Source organism: Myxine glutinosa, chromosome 5 (genome assembly GCF_964187855.1).
Source record: "Myxine glutinosa chromosome 5, kmMyxGlut1.1, whole genome shotgun sequence".
Taxonomy (NCBI): domain Eukaryota; kingdom Metazoa; phylum Chordata; class Myxini; order Myxiniformes; family Myxinidae; genus Myxine; species Myxine glutinosa.
The window spans coordinates 101429400-101446201 of NC_136265.1; the positions used below are offsets into that span (position 1 = coordinate 101429400).

At 41.1% G+C, this 16802-nt stretch overlaps 1 protein-coding gene across 2 annotated transcripts in view; it reads left to right on the top strand.

The window, feature by feature from the left end:
• LOC137416384 (uncharacterized) overlaps positions 1 to 13983 on the top strand; it is a 253620-nt gene extending 239637 nt beyond the window's left edge. For both annotated transcript variants that reach the window (XM_078778400.1, XM_078778401.1), the window contains 2 exons: positions 968 to 1141; positions 11190 to 13983. In XM_078778400.1, the coding sequence (XP_078634526.1) occupies positions 968 to 1141; positions 11190 to 12637 (1622 nt within the window). In that variant the 3' untranslated portion in view covers positions 12638 to 13983. The remainder of the gene's footprint in view (positions 1 to 967; positions 1142 to 11189) is intronic.
• The last annotated feature ends 2819 nt before the right edge of the window (positions 13984 to 16802 follow it).

Below are 16802 nucleotides of genomic sequence, written 5' to 3' on the forward strand. Positions count from 1 at the left end.
CGTAATTCAAAACACCTCACCACCACGTAAACACCACGTCATTCAAAACACCTCACCACCACATAAACACCATGTAATTCAAAACACCTCACCACCACATAAACACCATGTAATTCAAAACACCTCACCACCACATAAACACCATGTAATTCAAAACACCTCACCACCAGGTAAACACCACGTAATTCAAAACACCTCATCTCATAATTAAAAAGACCTCACCACTATGTAATTAAAAACACCTCACCACCACGTATACACCACATAATTCAAAACACCTCACCATCACGTAAACTCAAGTTTGATGGAGTAGTACAGTGACAACACAGCCACTGCCCAGGTATGTATTTATGGAAATACATATGGATGACTGATTGTATGTTTGTAATATATGTTGGATTTGATACATATGAATATTATATGATTTGTAATATACGTGATAATACATTTTTATAAACTATTGAAGTTAAAGAATTTGTTCTTTTCCAAAATACATATATTTTAAACCTTTTTTCACAATTTTTTTAACACCCTTAGGACATACACATGGGAGAGAAGGTGTATACAAGAAGTTTGGTACGATTTCACAGAAGTTTGAGGGAGGGGTTCAGTGATAACATCACACAGACACTGCACAGACTCTTTGTCCTGCACGGTGGCATCGCCGGGCGCCCCGCCGCGAGCTGGAGGATATGGTTTTTTAAAATTTGGAATGGGGGTGGTGTACCTTGAATGTATCTGAACTTGTTTTATGTTACATTCCAGTAGAATGTGGGGGAGGGGGGCATAGAAGGGGATAATTCCCCCTCATCAAAAAAGTGGTGGTGAGGCGATATGTCCCGTGCCCTACCCATCGACTCCCATGCGCGTACGACTTAGGTACGTTTGTCAGAATGTCAGAATGATGCTATAAGTATTGAACAGCATCTGATATATTTTTACAGGTCATGTGATGTTATATTTACAGGTGAATACACTGAATCTACAAGGGAGACTGCATCTACTTTTATGAACGACGCAGACACATGCCCGCAGGACTCACCAAATGAATCCAACAAGAGGACTTTTTACAAAGAAGAAAAACCAAATGAAGAAATGTTTGCAGAGAATAATTTTCACAAGGCTCACAAAGGAAAGAAAGGTGAATGTGCATGCAAATGCACAAATTGTGGAAAATCCTTCAGTCAGTCATCTTCCCTTAAAGTACACCTCAGAATTCACAATGGTGAACGTCCATACAAATGTTCAATTTGCGGAAAATCTTTTACTCAATCATCCACTCTTAAAGTACACTTGAGAATTCACAATGGTGAACGCCCGTACATATGCACAATTTGTGAAAAATCCTTCATTCTTTCATCCAACCTTAAAATACACATGAGTATTCACAATGGTGAACGCCCTTTCAAATGTTCAATTTGTGGAACATCTTTTATTCAGTCGTCCTCCCTTAAAGTACACTTGAGAATTCACAATGGTGAACGCCCGTACATATGCACAATTTGTGAAAAATCATTTAATTGTTCATCCACCCTTAAAACACACACGAGAATTCACAGCGGTGAACGTCCATACAAATGCACAATTTGTGGAAAATCTTTTAATCAATCATCAGCCCTTAAAACACACATGAGTATTCACAATGGAGAACGCCCATACAAATGCACAATTTGTGGAAAATCTTTTAGTCACTCATCCAACCTTAAAAAACACATGGCAGTTCACACTGGAGAACGCCCTTTCAAATGCACAATTTGTGAAAAATCATTTAATTGTTCATCCACCCTTAAAACACACATGAGGATTCACAATGGAGAACGCCCATACAAATGCACAATTTGTGGAAAATCTTTTCGTCACTCATCCAACCTTAAAACCCACATGAGTATTCACAATGGAGAACGCCCATACAAATGCACAATTTGTGGAAAATCTTTTAGTCACTCATCCAACCTTAAAACCCACATGAGTATTCACAATGGAGAACGCCCTTTCAAATGCACAAGTTGTGAAAAATCTTTCAATCGATCATCCATTCTTCAAACACACATGAGAATTCACAGTGGTGAACGTCCATACAAATGCACAAATTGTGGAAAATCTTTTAATCAGTCATCCACCCTTAAAACACACATGGGAAATCACAAGGGTGAACGTCCATACAAATGCACGAATTGTGGAAAATCTTTTAATCGACCATCCTTCCTTAAAAGACACATTATAATTCACAATGGTGAACGCCCAAATGAATGCACAATTTGTGGAAAATCTTTTAATCAGTCATCCACCCTTAAAACCCACATGAGTATTCACAATGGAGAACGCCCATACAAATGCACAATTTGTGGAAAATCTTTTAATCAGTCATCCACCCTTAAAACCCACATGAGTATTCACAATGGAGAACGCCCATACAAATGCACAATTTGTGGAAAATCTTTTAGTCACTCATCCAACCTTAAAAAGCACATGAAAATGCACAATGGAAAACGCCCATAGAAATGTACATTGTATGAAAGGCTTTTTATTCGGTCCTCCAATTTGAAAACATACAAGAATTTACAGTGGGGAGAAAGAATACTACGAATAAAAATTCTCACACAAATGTAAAATATGTGGAAAAATAAATAAATCATGGTGTAATGAAAATGATGAACGAGGTATTTTTTCACAATTTTTGCATTTGTGTGGATATTCCTTTTTTTTTATTTTTCTTTTTTTTACACAAACCATTCCTTGTATAACAACATCGTCTCACACATGAATCAATTGCTTGTCCCCGCTTTTCATTGCGCGTCATGGGGTAACAACATCGTCGCTAACATGAGGCCGTACAAACGCACTATTTGGAGAAAATCTTTCATTTTGTCATTTCACCTGAAAACGCAAGTGAAAATTCACAATGGAGAACAAGGAGATTGCAAACAGACAATGCCCATACAAATGTAAAAAAAAAATGTGGAAAATCCTTCATCAAATAATGCGAGCTCATGCCGAAGGAGAGAATGTCCACACTGATGCACAATTTAAAGAAAATCTTTCACTCAATCATCCCACCGCAAAACACACTTGGAAGTAATAATTTGTGGAAAATCCTTCATGCAATCGACACACCTTGAAACATGGGAGAATTCATAATGGTGAATCCCGATACAAATGTGCAGTTTGTGACCAATATTTCTGGTCCTTCAGACAATCTCAAAACGTCCATGACAAATCATCCTGGCTTTTGATCACACTGACCAGAGAGCCTTTAGGATGTGCAGCCATGTGGGAATTTACTTTACGAGTTGAAGGGCCCGTCTACGACAGGGAGTAAAAACACTTTTGTACTGTTCTTCTCAATAAGCTCATATAACCATGTTCTGCGATCGTTTACTTAGTTTAAAATGAAATTATTTTGTGTTCACATGTATCACGAATTTCCAACAATTCCAATTACATTACAATTTCTTTACAGCGTAAGTGCCCCCAAAAAGGTCATGCACTCTTTTTAATGTATGAAAAATGCAATTGCTGGAATTTCGGCTACATATGTACACATACGTAAATACATACTTACAAACATACATCCCACACTCCATAGATGATGATGATTGGCACAACTCTGCTGAGTGCAATCAGTGTCCCCTATCCAGAAGCCAGAATCCTGTGGGTAAAGCCACATAATTCGTGCTGCAACTAAAAATTTCCCAATAATGGTGAACCCTCTTTTGTGGAGGGCACACTTTAGAACTCAGACTTTCCAAGAAGTGAAAAAGTGACGCAGATGCCGTCAATTGAAAAATATTTTCAACAAGATATTGAATTTTCATGAAAATGCCTGTTTGAATCAAGTGACTCCTTGCAACCGTGGCCACACTGATTTATTTAATGTGAGAGTAAAATGGAGTAAATAAAAAAAAGGAGCGGGCGAGATATTGACTTCAAATTCCAAATACCTGCGTACTCGGTCCAGTAGCATGCGATGGAGTGTCAACCCACCCATGATTGTAATCCTCGTCAAGAAACTTCTTCGGCAGCACAGCACTGTGTGGAGAATGGTACATGGTCATGGGTGTCCTTTCATGTTCTATCCCATTGGAAATTCGAATCCTCCAGAGCCAAGAAAATCTTTCAACTCAATAAATTCTCATATTGTCACATTGCCTCTTCAAAATGATTCAGTTCTGGAAGATGTCACGTGCTCATTTCCTCCAAGAGAATGACTTACAAAGCTAAGGCAAGCATTCTGTATTTGTCTCATCCAACTGTTATCAATTGTTTGTGCTGTTTTATCAATAGGTGACCATGTAGGAGGGGAACAGGTTTGACAGTTCAGTTTTGAGAGCAGAGAGATATTGTTTCCTGGCTCTCGTGAGGGTAGACACACTTGTTCCGAGCTTTGTGAAAGGAACTGAGATTACCTTCAGTTGGATCAGCCTTCCATGAGGTGAAGGCAAGTTGCTTCATGGCAACTGCCTCACCACAAGCTTCAGTGTACCCTAGACGGGAGGAAGGGTATGGCAACTGAAGACGAGAAGGGATAAATCTGTGCATGAGAGAGAGAGCAGTTTACTTTGGAAGAATTCCCAGGAAGAGTTTATGTCAGAGGCAGTAGAGACGGGAGACCAGTCCAGATGATTGATGGCTGCTTGAAGACCGTGCCAGTCGGCCTGAGTGAAATGTCAGACGCGTCGGTGCTGAGTAGGCTCTCTGAGAATGGCCAGAGAGAAGTCCACTTTAACAAGGAAATGATCAGAAGAACCGATTGGAGCAAAAGAAGAGCAGCAGGCATTTGCAGGGAAGTTAGTCATAACCAAGTCCAGAAGAGAAGATACTCCATTGACTGAGATCCGGGTCGGTAAATTTACAGATTGTGTCAGTCCCACTGAGTCGCAGAAGTCCTTTGCTGAGGAGCCATGGCTGGTTAGAGATGAACCCACACCCAGCCAGCTGGCATGATGACAGTTGAAGTCGCCACATATGAGGAAGAGAGAGTTGGGATGAGTTGATAGAAGTTAGTCCGTGTTGTCAGACAGGGGGACGTAAATGGAGTCATCACTGTTTGGAGAACGGTGCAGAACACATCTGAACAAAAGGTGGGAAAGGAGAGGAAGCCGTAGCCAGATGTACTCCTGGGGGTGGGATGGAGAGAGGGCAGTGCAAGGAGAGTGAGGAGGATAGTTTTTGATAAAGATAGCAACCCCACTACCAGGACGAGGCTCAGGTCTATCATACTGGAGGAGGGAGTAACCAGGAAGAGATATTAAGGAATCAGAGACATCTTCAAGGAGGAAAGTTTCTGTTAAGCAGATTACGTCTGGTTTGTCAGAAGCAACCTTTATGGAGAGATCAATCAGATTTGAGCGAAGGCCCCAATTGTTTGAGGGCCATACCGTTAAGGACGAGGGAGGGGTAGCATCGGGTACAGGACAGTGGAGGGGAGGGGGAGGGGTAGGGTAAGATGAGGGGGGAGACGGGGAGGTAGGGAGAGCTGTTGATAGTGTGTCGGAGATTACAGTAGGGTTCGGAGAAAGGGAAGGATGAGGAGGACAAATGGTTTGATGGTGATGGGAAGAGGCACAGTGAGGTGTTAAATGAGAAGGAGAAAGGGTTAAATGAGAAGAAGGAAACTAGAATTGGAAGGGCGAGTTTCGGCTGGAGATGGAAGGAAGAGGTAGAAAATTAGGACATAAAGGGGGCGGGCGAGACAGCAAGCACACGTGCCCGCGAGGATAGAAGGAATTTTATTCATTTATTTATTGTATTTAAAACGTTAGACAATGGGTAGATGTTTGGGGAAGTGAAGGGGAGAAGAGAAAATCTAAGAAATAAGCAATACAGTGAAGGAAATAACTTAAATTCACAAAACACCGATGCAGGGAGGGAAGCCAAAAGAGACCAGGCATAAAGAGACGCACGCGGTGCGAACAGAAAAGTATTAATTTTACACAAGTTTGCATGAATTGCAAATCAAAACTAACTATAAACACACAGTAACACATGCACAATTAAATAATGAGTGGAAAATTGACGAAGACACGAATGGGAAAATACTTTAAATTAGCTGCCATGCAGAGGTCGAAGTCACTTCCTTATATTACTCGAGGGACCGGAAACGGAAGTCCTCATAAGCAGATTGTGTAATCCGTAAGCAGAGTCTCCAAGATAGGAAGCATCTCCAAGATAGACCCCACAGGTAGAGTCTCCAAAATGAAACAAGTTTTCAATATCTCCAAGGTAAAACTATTTTCCTGATTTTATTGAATTTAGTGAGTCTTCAAGGTAGGCTCCACATTTAGAACCATCGAGGCAGAACTCATGACATGTTTTTCCCAAATTTAGTGAGTCTCCACTTTGGCTGGATTATCAAGGTAAAACTCGGTCTGTTGGTCATGGTTGTTCAAATGGTCTTCAAACAAATCAATAATTTCACCCCAAGTTGTGGTAAAAGCGGTATTTTCATTTTGTATCTCAGATACAATTTCCTGTGAGAGAAAATAACAACGTATTAATTTAATACAAGATTATTAAATGTAAAAAATCAAACTCTGTAAACACTCAAGCTCAGCACAGTAGTCCATTCTCAATAAAAGTAAAAAATTGTTTAAATTTAGCCTGTGTTTCAACCCTTTATATAAGAATGGTGGGTGTGGTTTCCTTTGGAAATTCCCTGAGAAAATCTCTGGGCAAGGCTTAACCAAGGGCAAGGCTTAACCAAGGGCAAGGCTTAGCTGGAAATTATGTAATAGTGGGTGGGGTTTATAAAAGTGGGCAGGGCTTGGGAGAAAGTGGACGTGGCTTAGGGGAAATGTGCGGGGCTTAGAAAAAATGATATGTGACTCAGGAGGTGCTCAAAGAAAATATGGGTGTTTTAGAATCAACAAGGGTTTGGGGGTCTATTGAGGATTTAACCTTTGTTAATGGCGTAGATGGGGAGGATTTGGAGGACAAAATCGAATTGAAAATCTAGCGAGTCAATAATTAACCTTAATTTTCCCCATTGACTTCAATGTTAAATTTTAGTGTGCGTCAGGGCCCCCATTCTCCTACTGCTGATGGCTAATCTCGGGGGGGGGGGGGCAGAAGAAAACATAACATATTGTTGCGGTTTTGTGTTTTTATGATAAAGGTCAATTTCCCCTCCTGGTTTAGTTACACTACAACACGTAGCCTCGTTTAAGCTCTGTTATTTCGTAGTAAATGTAAGCGTAGACCTTTCCTGTGTTTAGTTTTGCGTTGAGTAGGACAATGAGAGTTAGGTCCTTTACGATGCTTATGATGCCTCGATGCTTTGGGTTTTGGCGCGAAATACCACGAGGCCGGCCTGAACAAGTCGATCAAGGCCGAAGGAAGGCAGAGGAGCCGACGGTAAGCGCGAGCCGCCAATCAGGGCTCGAGGGGAGTGACCTACCACTGCGGCAAAAGGCGGGGTTTGGAACGTTCGAGTCGGGCTAAGGGCGGGACGATATAACCCTGTGCCGAGAGCCCCCACCTCAGTTATGAGGGGAGATGCGCTGAGATGAGTTATGAGATGCGCGCAGGGCAAGCCAGACGAGTTATGAGTGGAGTTGAGCTGGAGTCAGATCCCCGAGGAGGCAGACGAGTTGCGCTGTGTGAGTTATGAGAGTCGGTTCGGAGCGCTAAGTTGTGAGGGGAGATGCGCTCGTTAAGTTATGAGAAGGGGTGCGCTGTATTCGGTCCTCCGTTGAGTTACGAGTTACGGGGCAAATGAGTTGTGAGACCTCAGTTATGAAAGGGGATGCGCATGAGTTATGAGTGGAGTTGAGCTGGAGTCATATCCCCGAGGAGTGCAGACGACTTGCGCTGTGTCAGTTACGAGAGTGAAAGTGCTCCCCACGCTCCGTGCAGTTGTATTGATCGCGCTGTGAAAGACAGCCGTGCCGGACCACAGACGCGTGCATATTGCCTTCTGCCTGCTTTGCCGAGATACGCGCCGCGAGGATTTTCCTGCCTGCCTGCCTGCCTTCGCCGGGATACGTGCGGTGACCGCCAGAGGGCCACGCCAGATGAGCTGTTCGTTAGTGAAAACACCTCTCCGCCACGTTATTAAAGCACCTCACAGCCACGTTATTTAAAACACCTCACAGTCACGTTATTAAAAACACCTCACAGCCACGTTATTAAAAACACCTCATCACCACGTAATTAAAAACACCTCACCACCACGTAAACACCACGTAATTCAAAACACCTCACAACCACGTTATTAAAAACGCCTCACAGTCACGTTATTAAAAACTCACAGTCACGTTATTAAAAACACCTCAGAGTCACGTTATTAAAAACTCATCACATCCACGTGATTAAAAACACCTCACAACCACGTTATTAAAAACACCTCACATCCACGTTATTAAAAACTCACAGCCACATTATTAAAAACTCCTCAGTCACGTTATTAAAAACACCTCAGTCACATTATTAAAAACTCCTCAGTCACGGTATTAAAAACTCCTCACAGTCACGTTATTTAAATACTCCTCACAGTCACGTTATTAAAAACACCTCACAGCCACGTTATTAAAAACACCTCACAGCCACGTTATTAAAAACACCTCACAGCCACGTTATTAAAAACACCTCACAGCCACGTTATTAAAAACGCCTCACAGACATGTTGTTAAAAACACCTCACAGCCACGTTATTAAAAACGCCTCACAGACATGTTGTTAAAAACACCTCACAGCCACGTTATTAAAAACGCCTCACAGACATGTTGTTAAAAACACCTCACAGCCACGTTATTAAAACCACCTCACAGCCACGTTATTAAAACCACCTCACAGCCACGTTATTAAAAACACCTCACAGACGTGTTGTTAAAAACACCTCACAGCCACGTTATTAAAACCACCTCATCACCACGTAATTAAGAACGCCTCACAGTCACGTTATTAAAAACGCCTCACAGTCAGGTAATTAAAAACACCTCATCACCACGTGATTAAAAACATCTCACCACCACGTAAACACCACGTAATTCAAAACACCTCACCACCTTGTGATTCAAAACGCCTCACCACCACGTAATTCAAAACATCTCACCACCACGTAATTCAAAACACCTCACCACCACGTAATTCAAAACACCTCACCACCACGTAATTCAAAACACCTCACCACCACGTAATTCAAAACACCTCACCACCACGTAATTCAAAACACCTCACAGCCACGTTATGAAAAACACCTCACAGCCACGTTATTAAAAACACCTCACAGCCACGTTATTAAAAACACCTCACAGCCACGTTATTAAAAACGCCTCACAGACACGTTGTTAAAAACACCTCACAGCCACGTTATTAAAACCACCTCATCACCACGTAACTAAAAACACCTCAGTCACGTTATTAAAAACACCTCACAGCCACGTTATTAAAAACACCTCATCACCACGTAATTAAAAACACCTCACAGCCACGTTATTAAAAACACCTCACAGCCACGTTATTAAAAACACCTCACAGCCACGTTATTAAAAACACCTCATCACCACGTAATTAAAAACACCTCACCACCACGTAAACACCATGTAATTCAAAACACCTCACAGCCACGTTATTAAAAACGCCTCACAGTCACGTTATTAAAAACTCCTCAGTCACGTTATTAAAAACACCTCACAGTCACGTTATTAAAAACACCTCAGTCATGTTATTAAAAACACCTCACAGCCACGTTATTAAAAACACCTCACAGCCACGTTATTAAAAACACCTCACAGCCACGTTATTAAAAACGCCTCACAGACACGTTGTTAAAAACACCTCATAGCCACGTTGTTAAAACCACCTCATCACCACGTAATTAAAAACACCTCACCACCACGTAATTAAAAACACCTCATCACCACGTAATTCAAAACACCTCACCACCACGTAAACACCACGTAATTCAAAACACCTCACAGCCACGTTATTAAAAACGCCTCACAGTCACGTTATTAAAAACTCCTCACAGTCACGTTATTAAAAACACCTCACAGTCACGTTATTAAAAACCCCTCACATCCACGTTATTAAAAACTCACAGCCACATTATTAAAAACTCCTCACAGTCACGTTATTAAAAACTCAGTCACGTTATTAAAAACTCCTCAGTCACATTATTAAAAACACCTCAGTCACATTATTAAAAACTCCTCAGTCACGGTATTAAAAACACCTCACAGCCACGTTATTAAAAACGCCTCACAGTCAGGTTATTAAAAACACCTCATCACCACGTAATTAAAAACACCTCACCACCACGTAAACACCACGTAATTCAAAACAACTCGCACAACGTAATTCAAAACACCTCACCACCACGTAAACACCACGTCATTCAAAACACCTCACCACCACATAAACACCATGTAATTCAAAACACCTCACCACCAGGTAAACACCACGTAATTCAAAACACCTCATCTCATAATTAAAAAGACCTCACCACTATGTAATTAAAAACACCTCACCACCACGTATACACCACATAATTCAAAACACCTCACCATCACGTAAACTCAAGTTTGATGGAGTAGTACAGTGACAACACAGCCACTGCCCAGGTATGTATTTATGGAAATACATATGGATGACTGATTGTATGTTTGTAATATATGTTGGATTTGATACATATGAATATTATATGATTTGTAATATACGTGATAATACATTTTTATAAACTATTGAAGTTAAAGAATTTGTTCTTTTCCAAAATACATATATTTTAAACCTTTTTTCACAATTTTTTTAACACCCTTAGGACATACACATGGGAGAGAAGGTGCATACAAGAAGTTTGGTACGATTTCACAGAAGTTTGAGGGAGGGGTTCAGTGATAACATCACACAGACACTGCACAGACTCTTTGTCCTGCACGGCGGCATCGCCGGGCGCCCCGCCGCGAGCTGGAGGATATGGTTTTTTTAAATTTGGAATGGGGGTGGTGTACCTTGAATGTATCTGAACTTGTTTTATGTTACATTCCAGTAGAATGTGGGGGAGGGACGCATAGAAGGGGATAATTCCCCCTCATCAAAAAAGTGGTGGTGAGGCGATATGTCCCGTGCCCAACCCATCGACTCCCATGCGCGTCCGACTTAGGTACGTTTGTCAGAATGTCAGAATGATGCTATAAGTATTGAACAGCATCTGATATATTTTTACAGGTCATGTGATGTTATATTTACAGGTGAATACACTGAATCTACAAGGGAGACTGCATCTACTTTTATGAACGACGCAGACACATGCCCGCAGGACTCACCAAATGAATCCAACAAGAGGACTTTTTACAAAGAAGAAAAACCAAATGAAGAAATGTTTGCAGAGAATAATTTTCACAAGGCTCACAAAGGAAAGAAAGGTGAACATGCATGCAAATGCACAAATTGTGGAAAATCCTTCAGTCAGTCATCTTCCCTTAAAGTACACCTCAGAATTCACAATGGTGAACGTCCATACAAATGTTCAATTTGCGGAAAATCTTTTACTCAATCATCCACTCTTAAAACACACATGAGAATTCACAAAGGTGAACGCCCATACAAATGCACAAATTGTGGAAAATCCTTCATTCTTTCATCCAACCTTAAAATACACATGAGTATTCACAATGGTGAACGCCCTTTCAAATGTTCAATTTGTGGAACATCTTTTATTCAGTCGTCCTCCCTTAAAGTACACTTGAGAATTCACAATGGTGAACGCCCGTACATATGCACAATTTGTGAAAAATCATTTAATCAATCATCCACCCTTAAAACACACACGAGAATTCACAGCGGTGAACGTCCATACAAATGCACAATTTGTGGAAAATCTTTTAATCAATCATCAGCCCTTAAAACACACATGAGTATTCACAATGGAGAACGCCCATACAAATGCACAATTTGTGGAAAATCTTTTAGTCACTCATCCAACCTTAAAAAACACATGGCAGTTCACACTGGAGAACGCCCTTTCAAATGCACAAGTTGTGAAAAATCTTTCAATCGATCATCCATTCTTCAAACGCACATGAGAATTCACAGTGGTGAACGTCCATACAAATGCACAAATTGTGGAAAATCTTTTAATCAATCATCCTCCCTTAAAACACACATGGGAAATCACAAGGGTGAACGTCCATACAAATGCTCAATTTGTGGAAAATCTTTTAATCAATCATCCTCCCTTAAAACACACATGGGAAATCACAAGGGTGAACGTCCATACAAATGCTCAATTTGTGGAAAATCTTTTAATCGACCATCCTTCCTTAAAAGACACATTATAATTCACAATGGTGAACGCCCAAATGAATGCACAATCTGTGGAAAATCTTTCATTCATCCATGTACCCTTAAAATACACATGAGAATTCACAATGGTGAACGCCCGTACAAATGCTCAATTTGTGGAAAATCTTTTACTCAGAGATCCACCCTCAAAACACACATGAGTATTCACAATGGAGAACGCCCATACAAATGCACAATTTGTGGAAAATCTTTTAATCAGTCATCCATCCTTAAAACCCACATGAGTATTCACAATGGAGAACGCCCATACAAATGCACAATTTGTGGAAAATCTTTTAGTCACTCATCCAACCTTAAAAAGCACATGAAAATGCACAATGGAAAACGCCCATAGAAATGTACATTGTATGAAAGGCTTTTTATTCGGGCCTCCAATTTGAAAACATACAAGAATTTACAGTGGGGAGATAGAATACTACGAATAAAAATTCTCACACAAATGTAAAATATGTGGAAAAATAAATAAATCATGGTGTAATGAAAATGATGAACGAGGTATTTTTTCACAATTTTTGCATTTGTGTGGATATTCCTTTTTTTTTTTTTTTTTTTTTTACACAAACCATTCCTTGTATAACAACATCGTCTCACACATGAATCAATTGCTTGTCCCCGCTTTTCATTGCGCGTCATGGGGTAACAACATCGTCGCTAACATGAGGCCGTACAAACGCACTATTTGGAGAAAATCTTTCATCTTGTCATTTCACCTGAAAACGCAAGTGAAAATTCACAATGGAGAACAAGGAGATTGCAAACAGACAATGCCCACACAAATGTAAAAAAATGTGGAAAATCCTTCATTAAATAATGCGAGCTCATGCCGAAGGAGAGAATGTCCACACTGATGCACAATTTAAGAAAAATCTTTCACTCAATCATCCCACCGCAAAACACACTTGGAAGTAATAATTTGTGGAAAATCCTTCATGCAATCGACACACCTTGAAACATGGGAGAATTCATAATGGTGAATCCCGATACAAATGTGCAGTTTGTGACCAATATTTCTGGTCCTTCAGACAATCTCAAAACGTCCATGACAAATCATCCTGGCTTTTGATCACACTGACCAGAGAGGCTTTAGGATGTGCAGCCATGTGGGAATTTACTTTACGAGTTGAAGGACCCGTCTACGACAGGGAGTAAAAACACTTTTGTACTGTTCTTCTCAATAAGCTCATATAACCATGTTCTGCGATCGTTTACTTAGTTTAAAAGGAAATTATTTTGTGTTCACATGTCTCACGAATTTCCAACAATTCCAATTACATTACAATTTCTTTACAGCGTAAGTGCCACCAAAAAGGTCATGCACTCTTTTTAATGTATGAAAAATGCAATTGCTGGAATTTCGGCTGCATATGTACACATACGTAAATACATACTTACAAACATACATCCCACACTCCATAGATGATGATGATTGGCACAACTCTGCTGAGTGCAATCAGTGTCCCCTATCCAGAAACCAGAATCCTGTGGGTAAAGCCACATAATTGGTGCTGCAACTAAATATTTCCCAATAATGGTGAACCCTCTTTTGTGGAGGGCACACTTTAGAACTCAGACTTTCCAAGAAGTGAAAAAGTAACGCAGATGCCGTCAATTGAAAAATATTTTCAACAAGATATTGAATTTTCATGAAAATGCCTGTTTGAATAAAATGACTCCTTGCAACCGTGGCCACACTGATTTATTTTATGTGAGAGTAAAATGGAGTAAATTTTAAAAAGGAGCAGGCGAGATTTTGACTTCAAATTCCAAATACCTGCGTACTCGGTCCAGTAGCATGCGATGGAGTGTCAACCCACCCATGATTGTAATCCTCGTCAAGAAACTTCTTCGGCAGCACAGCACTCTGTGTGGAGAATGGTACATGGTCATGGGTGTCCTTTCATGTTCTATCCCATTGGAAATTCGAATCCTCCAGAGCCTAGAAAATCTTTCAACTCAATAAATTCTCATATTGTCACATTGCCTCTTCAAAATGATTCAGTTCTGGAAGATGTCACGTGCTCATTTCCTCCAAGAGAATGACTTACAAAGCTAAGGCAAGCATTCTGTATTTGTCTCATCCAACTGTTATCAATTGTTTGTGCTGTTTAATCAATAGGTGACCATGTAGGAGGGGAACAGGTTTGAGAGTTCAGTTTTGAGAGCAGAGAGATATTGTTTCCTGGCTCTCCTGAGGGTAGACACACTTGTTCCGAGCTTTGTGAAAGGAACTGAGATTACCTTCAGTTGGATCAGCCTTCCATGAGGTGAAGGCAAGTTGCTTCATGGCAACTGCCTCACCACAAGCTTCAGTGTACCCTAGACGGGAGGAAGGGTATGGCAACTGAAGACGAGAAGGGATAAATCTGTGCATGAGAGAGAGAGCAGTTTACTTTGGAAGAATTCCCAGGAAGAGTTTATGTCAGAGGCAGTAGAGACGGGAGACCAGTCCAGATGATTGATGGCTGCTTGAAGACCGTGCCAGTCGGCCTGAGTGAAATGTCAGACGCGTCAGCGCTGAGGAGGCTCTCTGAGAATGGCCAGAGAGAAGTCCACTTTAACAAGGAAATGATCAGAAGAACCGATTGGAGCAAAAGAAGAGCAGCAGGCATTTGCAGGGAAGTTAGTCATAACCAAGTCCAGAAGAGAAGATACTCCATTGACTGAGATCCGGGTCGGTAAATTTACAGATTGTGTCAGTCCCACTGAGTCGCAGAAGTCCTTTGCTGAGGAGCCATGGCTGGTTAGAGATGAACCCACACCCAGCCAGCTGGCATGATGACAGTTGAAGTCGCCACATATGAGGAAGAGAGAGTTGGGATGAGTTGATAGAAGTTAGTCCGTGTTGTCAGACAGGGAGACGTAAATGGAGTCATCACTGTTTGGAGAACGGTGCAGAACACATCTGAACAAAAGGTGGGAAAGGAGAGGAAGCCGTAGCCAGATGTACTCCTGGGGGTGGGATGGAGAGAGGGCAGTGCAAGGAGAGTGAGGAGGATAGTTTTTGATAAAGATAGCAACCCCACTACCAGGACGAGGCTCAGGTCTATCATACCGGAGGAGGGAGTAACCAGGAAGAGATATTAAGGAATCAGAGACATCTTCAAGGAGGAAAGTTTCTGTTAAGCAGATTACGTCTGGTTTGTCAGAAGCAACCTTTATGGAGAGATCAATCAGATTTGAGCGAAGGCCCCAATTGTTTGAGGGCCATACCGTTAAGGACGAGGGAGGGGGAGCATCGGGTACAGGACAGGGGAGGGGTAGGGTAAGATGAGGGGGGAGAGGGGGAGGTAGGGAGAGCTGTTGATAGTGTGTCGGAGATTACAGTAGGGTTCGGAGAAAGGGAAGGATGAGGAGGACAAATGGTTTGATGGTGATGGGAAGAGGCACAGTGAGGTGTTAAATGAGAAGGAGAAAGGGTTAAATGAGAAGAAGGAAACTAGAATTGGAAGGGCGAGTTTCGGCTGGAGATGGAAGGAAGAGGTAGAAAATTAGGACATAAAGGGGGCGGGCGAGACAGCAAGCACACGTGCCCGCGAGGATAGAAGGAATTTTATTCATTTATTTATTGTATTTAAAACGTGAGACAATGGGTAGATGTTTGGGGAAGTTAGGGGGAGAAGAGAAAATCTAAGAAATAAGCAATACAGTGAAGGAAATAACTTAAATTCACAAAACACTGATGCAGGGAGGGAAGCCAAAAGAGACCAGGCATAAAGAGACGCACGTGGTGCGAACAGAAAAGTATTAATTTTACACAAGTTTGCATGAATTGCAAATCAAAACTAACTATAAACACACAGTAACACATGCACAATTAAATAATGAGTGGAAAATTGACGAAGACACGAATGGGAAAATACTTTAAATTAGCTGCCATGCAGAGGTCGAAGTCACTTCCTTACTCGAGGGACCGGAAACGGAAGTCCTCATAAGCAGATTGTGTAATCCGTAAGCAGAGTCTCCAAGATAGGAAGCATCTCCAAGATAGACCCCACAGGTAGAGTCTCCAAAATGAAACAAGTTTTCAATATCTCCAAGGTAAAACTATTTTCCTGATTTTATTGAATTTAGTGAGTCTTCAAGGTAGGCTCCACATTTAGAACCATCGAGGCAGAACTCATGACATGTTTTTCCCAAATTTAGTGAGTCTCCACTTTGGCTGGATTATCAAGGTAAAACTCGGTCTGTGGGCCATGGTTGTTCAAATGGTCTTCAAACAAATCAATAATTTCACCCCAAGTTGTGGTAAAAGCGGTATTTTCATTTTGTATCTCAGATACAATTTCCTGTGAGAGAAAATAACAACGTATTAATTTAATACAAGATTATTAAATGTAAAAAATCAAACTCTGTAAATATTAAAAGAAACTCTTACCTCCATTGATAAGAGGTTTGAATCCAGTTCATCAATTTGAAGGTTTAGTTCCACACAGGGAGTAGGACTCAAAGGAACTCCAAAGTCACCGCACTCAAGCTCAGCACAGTAGTCCATTCTCAAT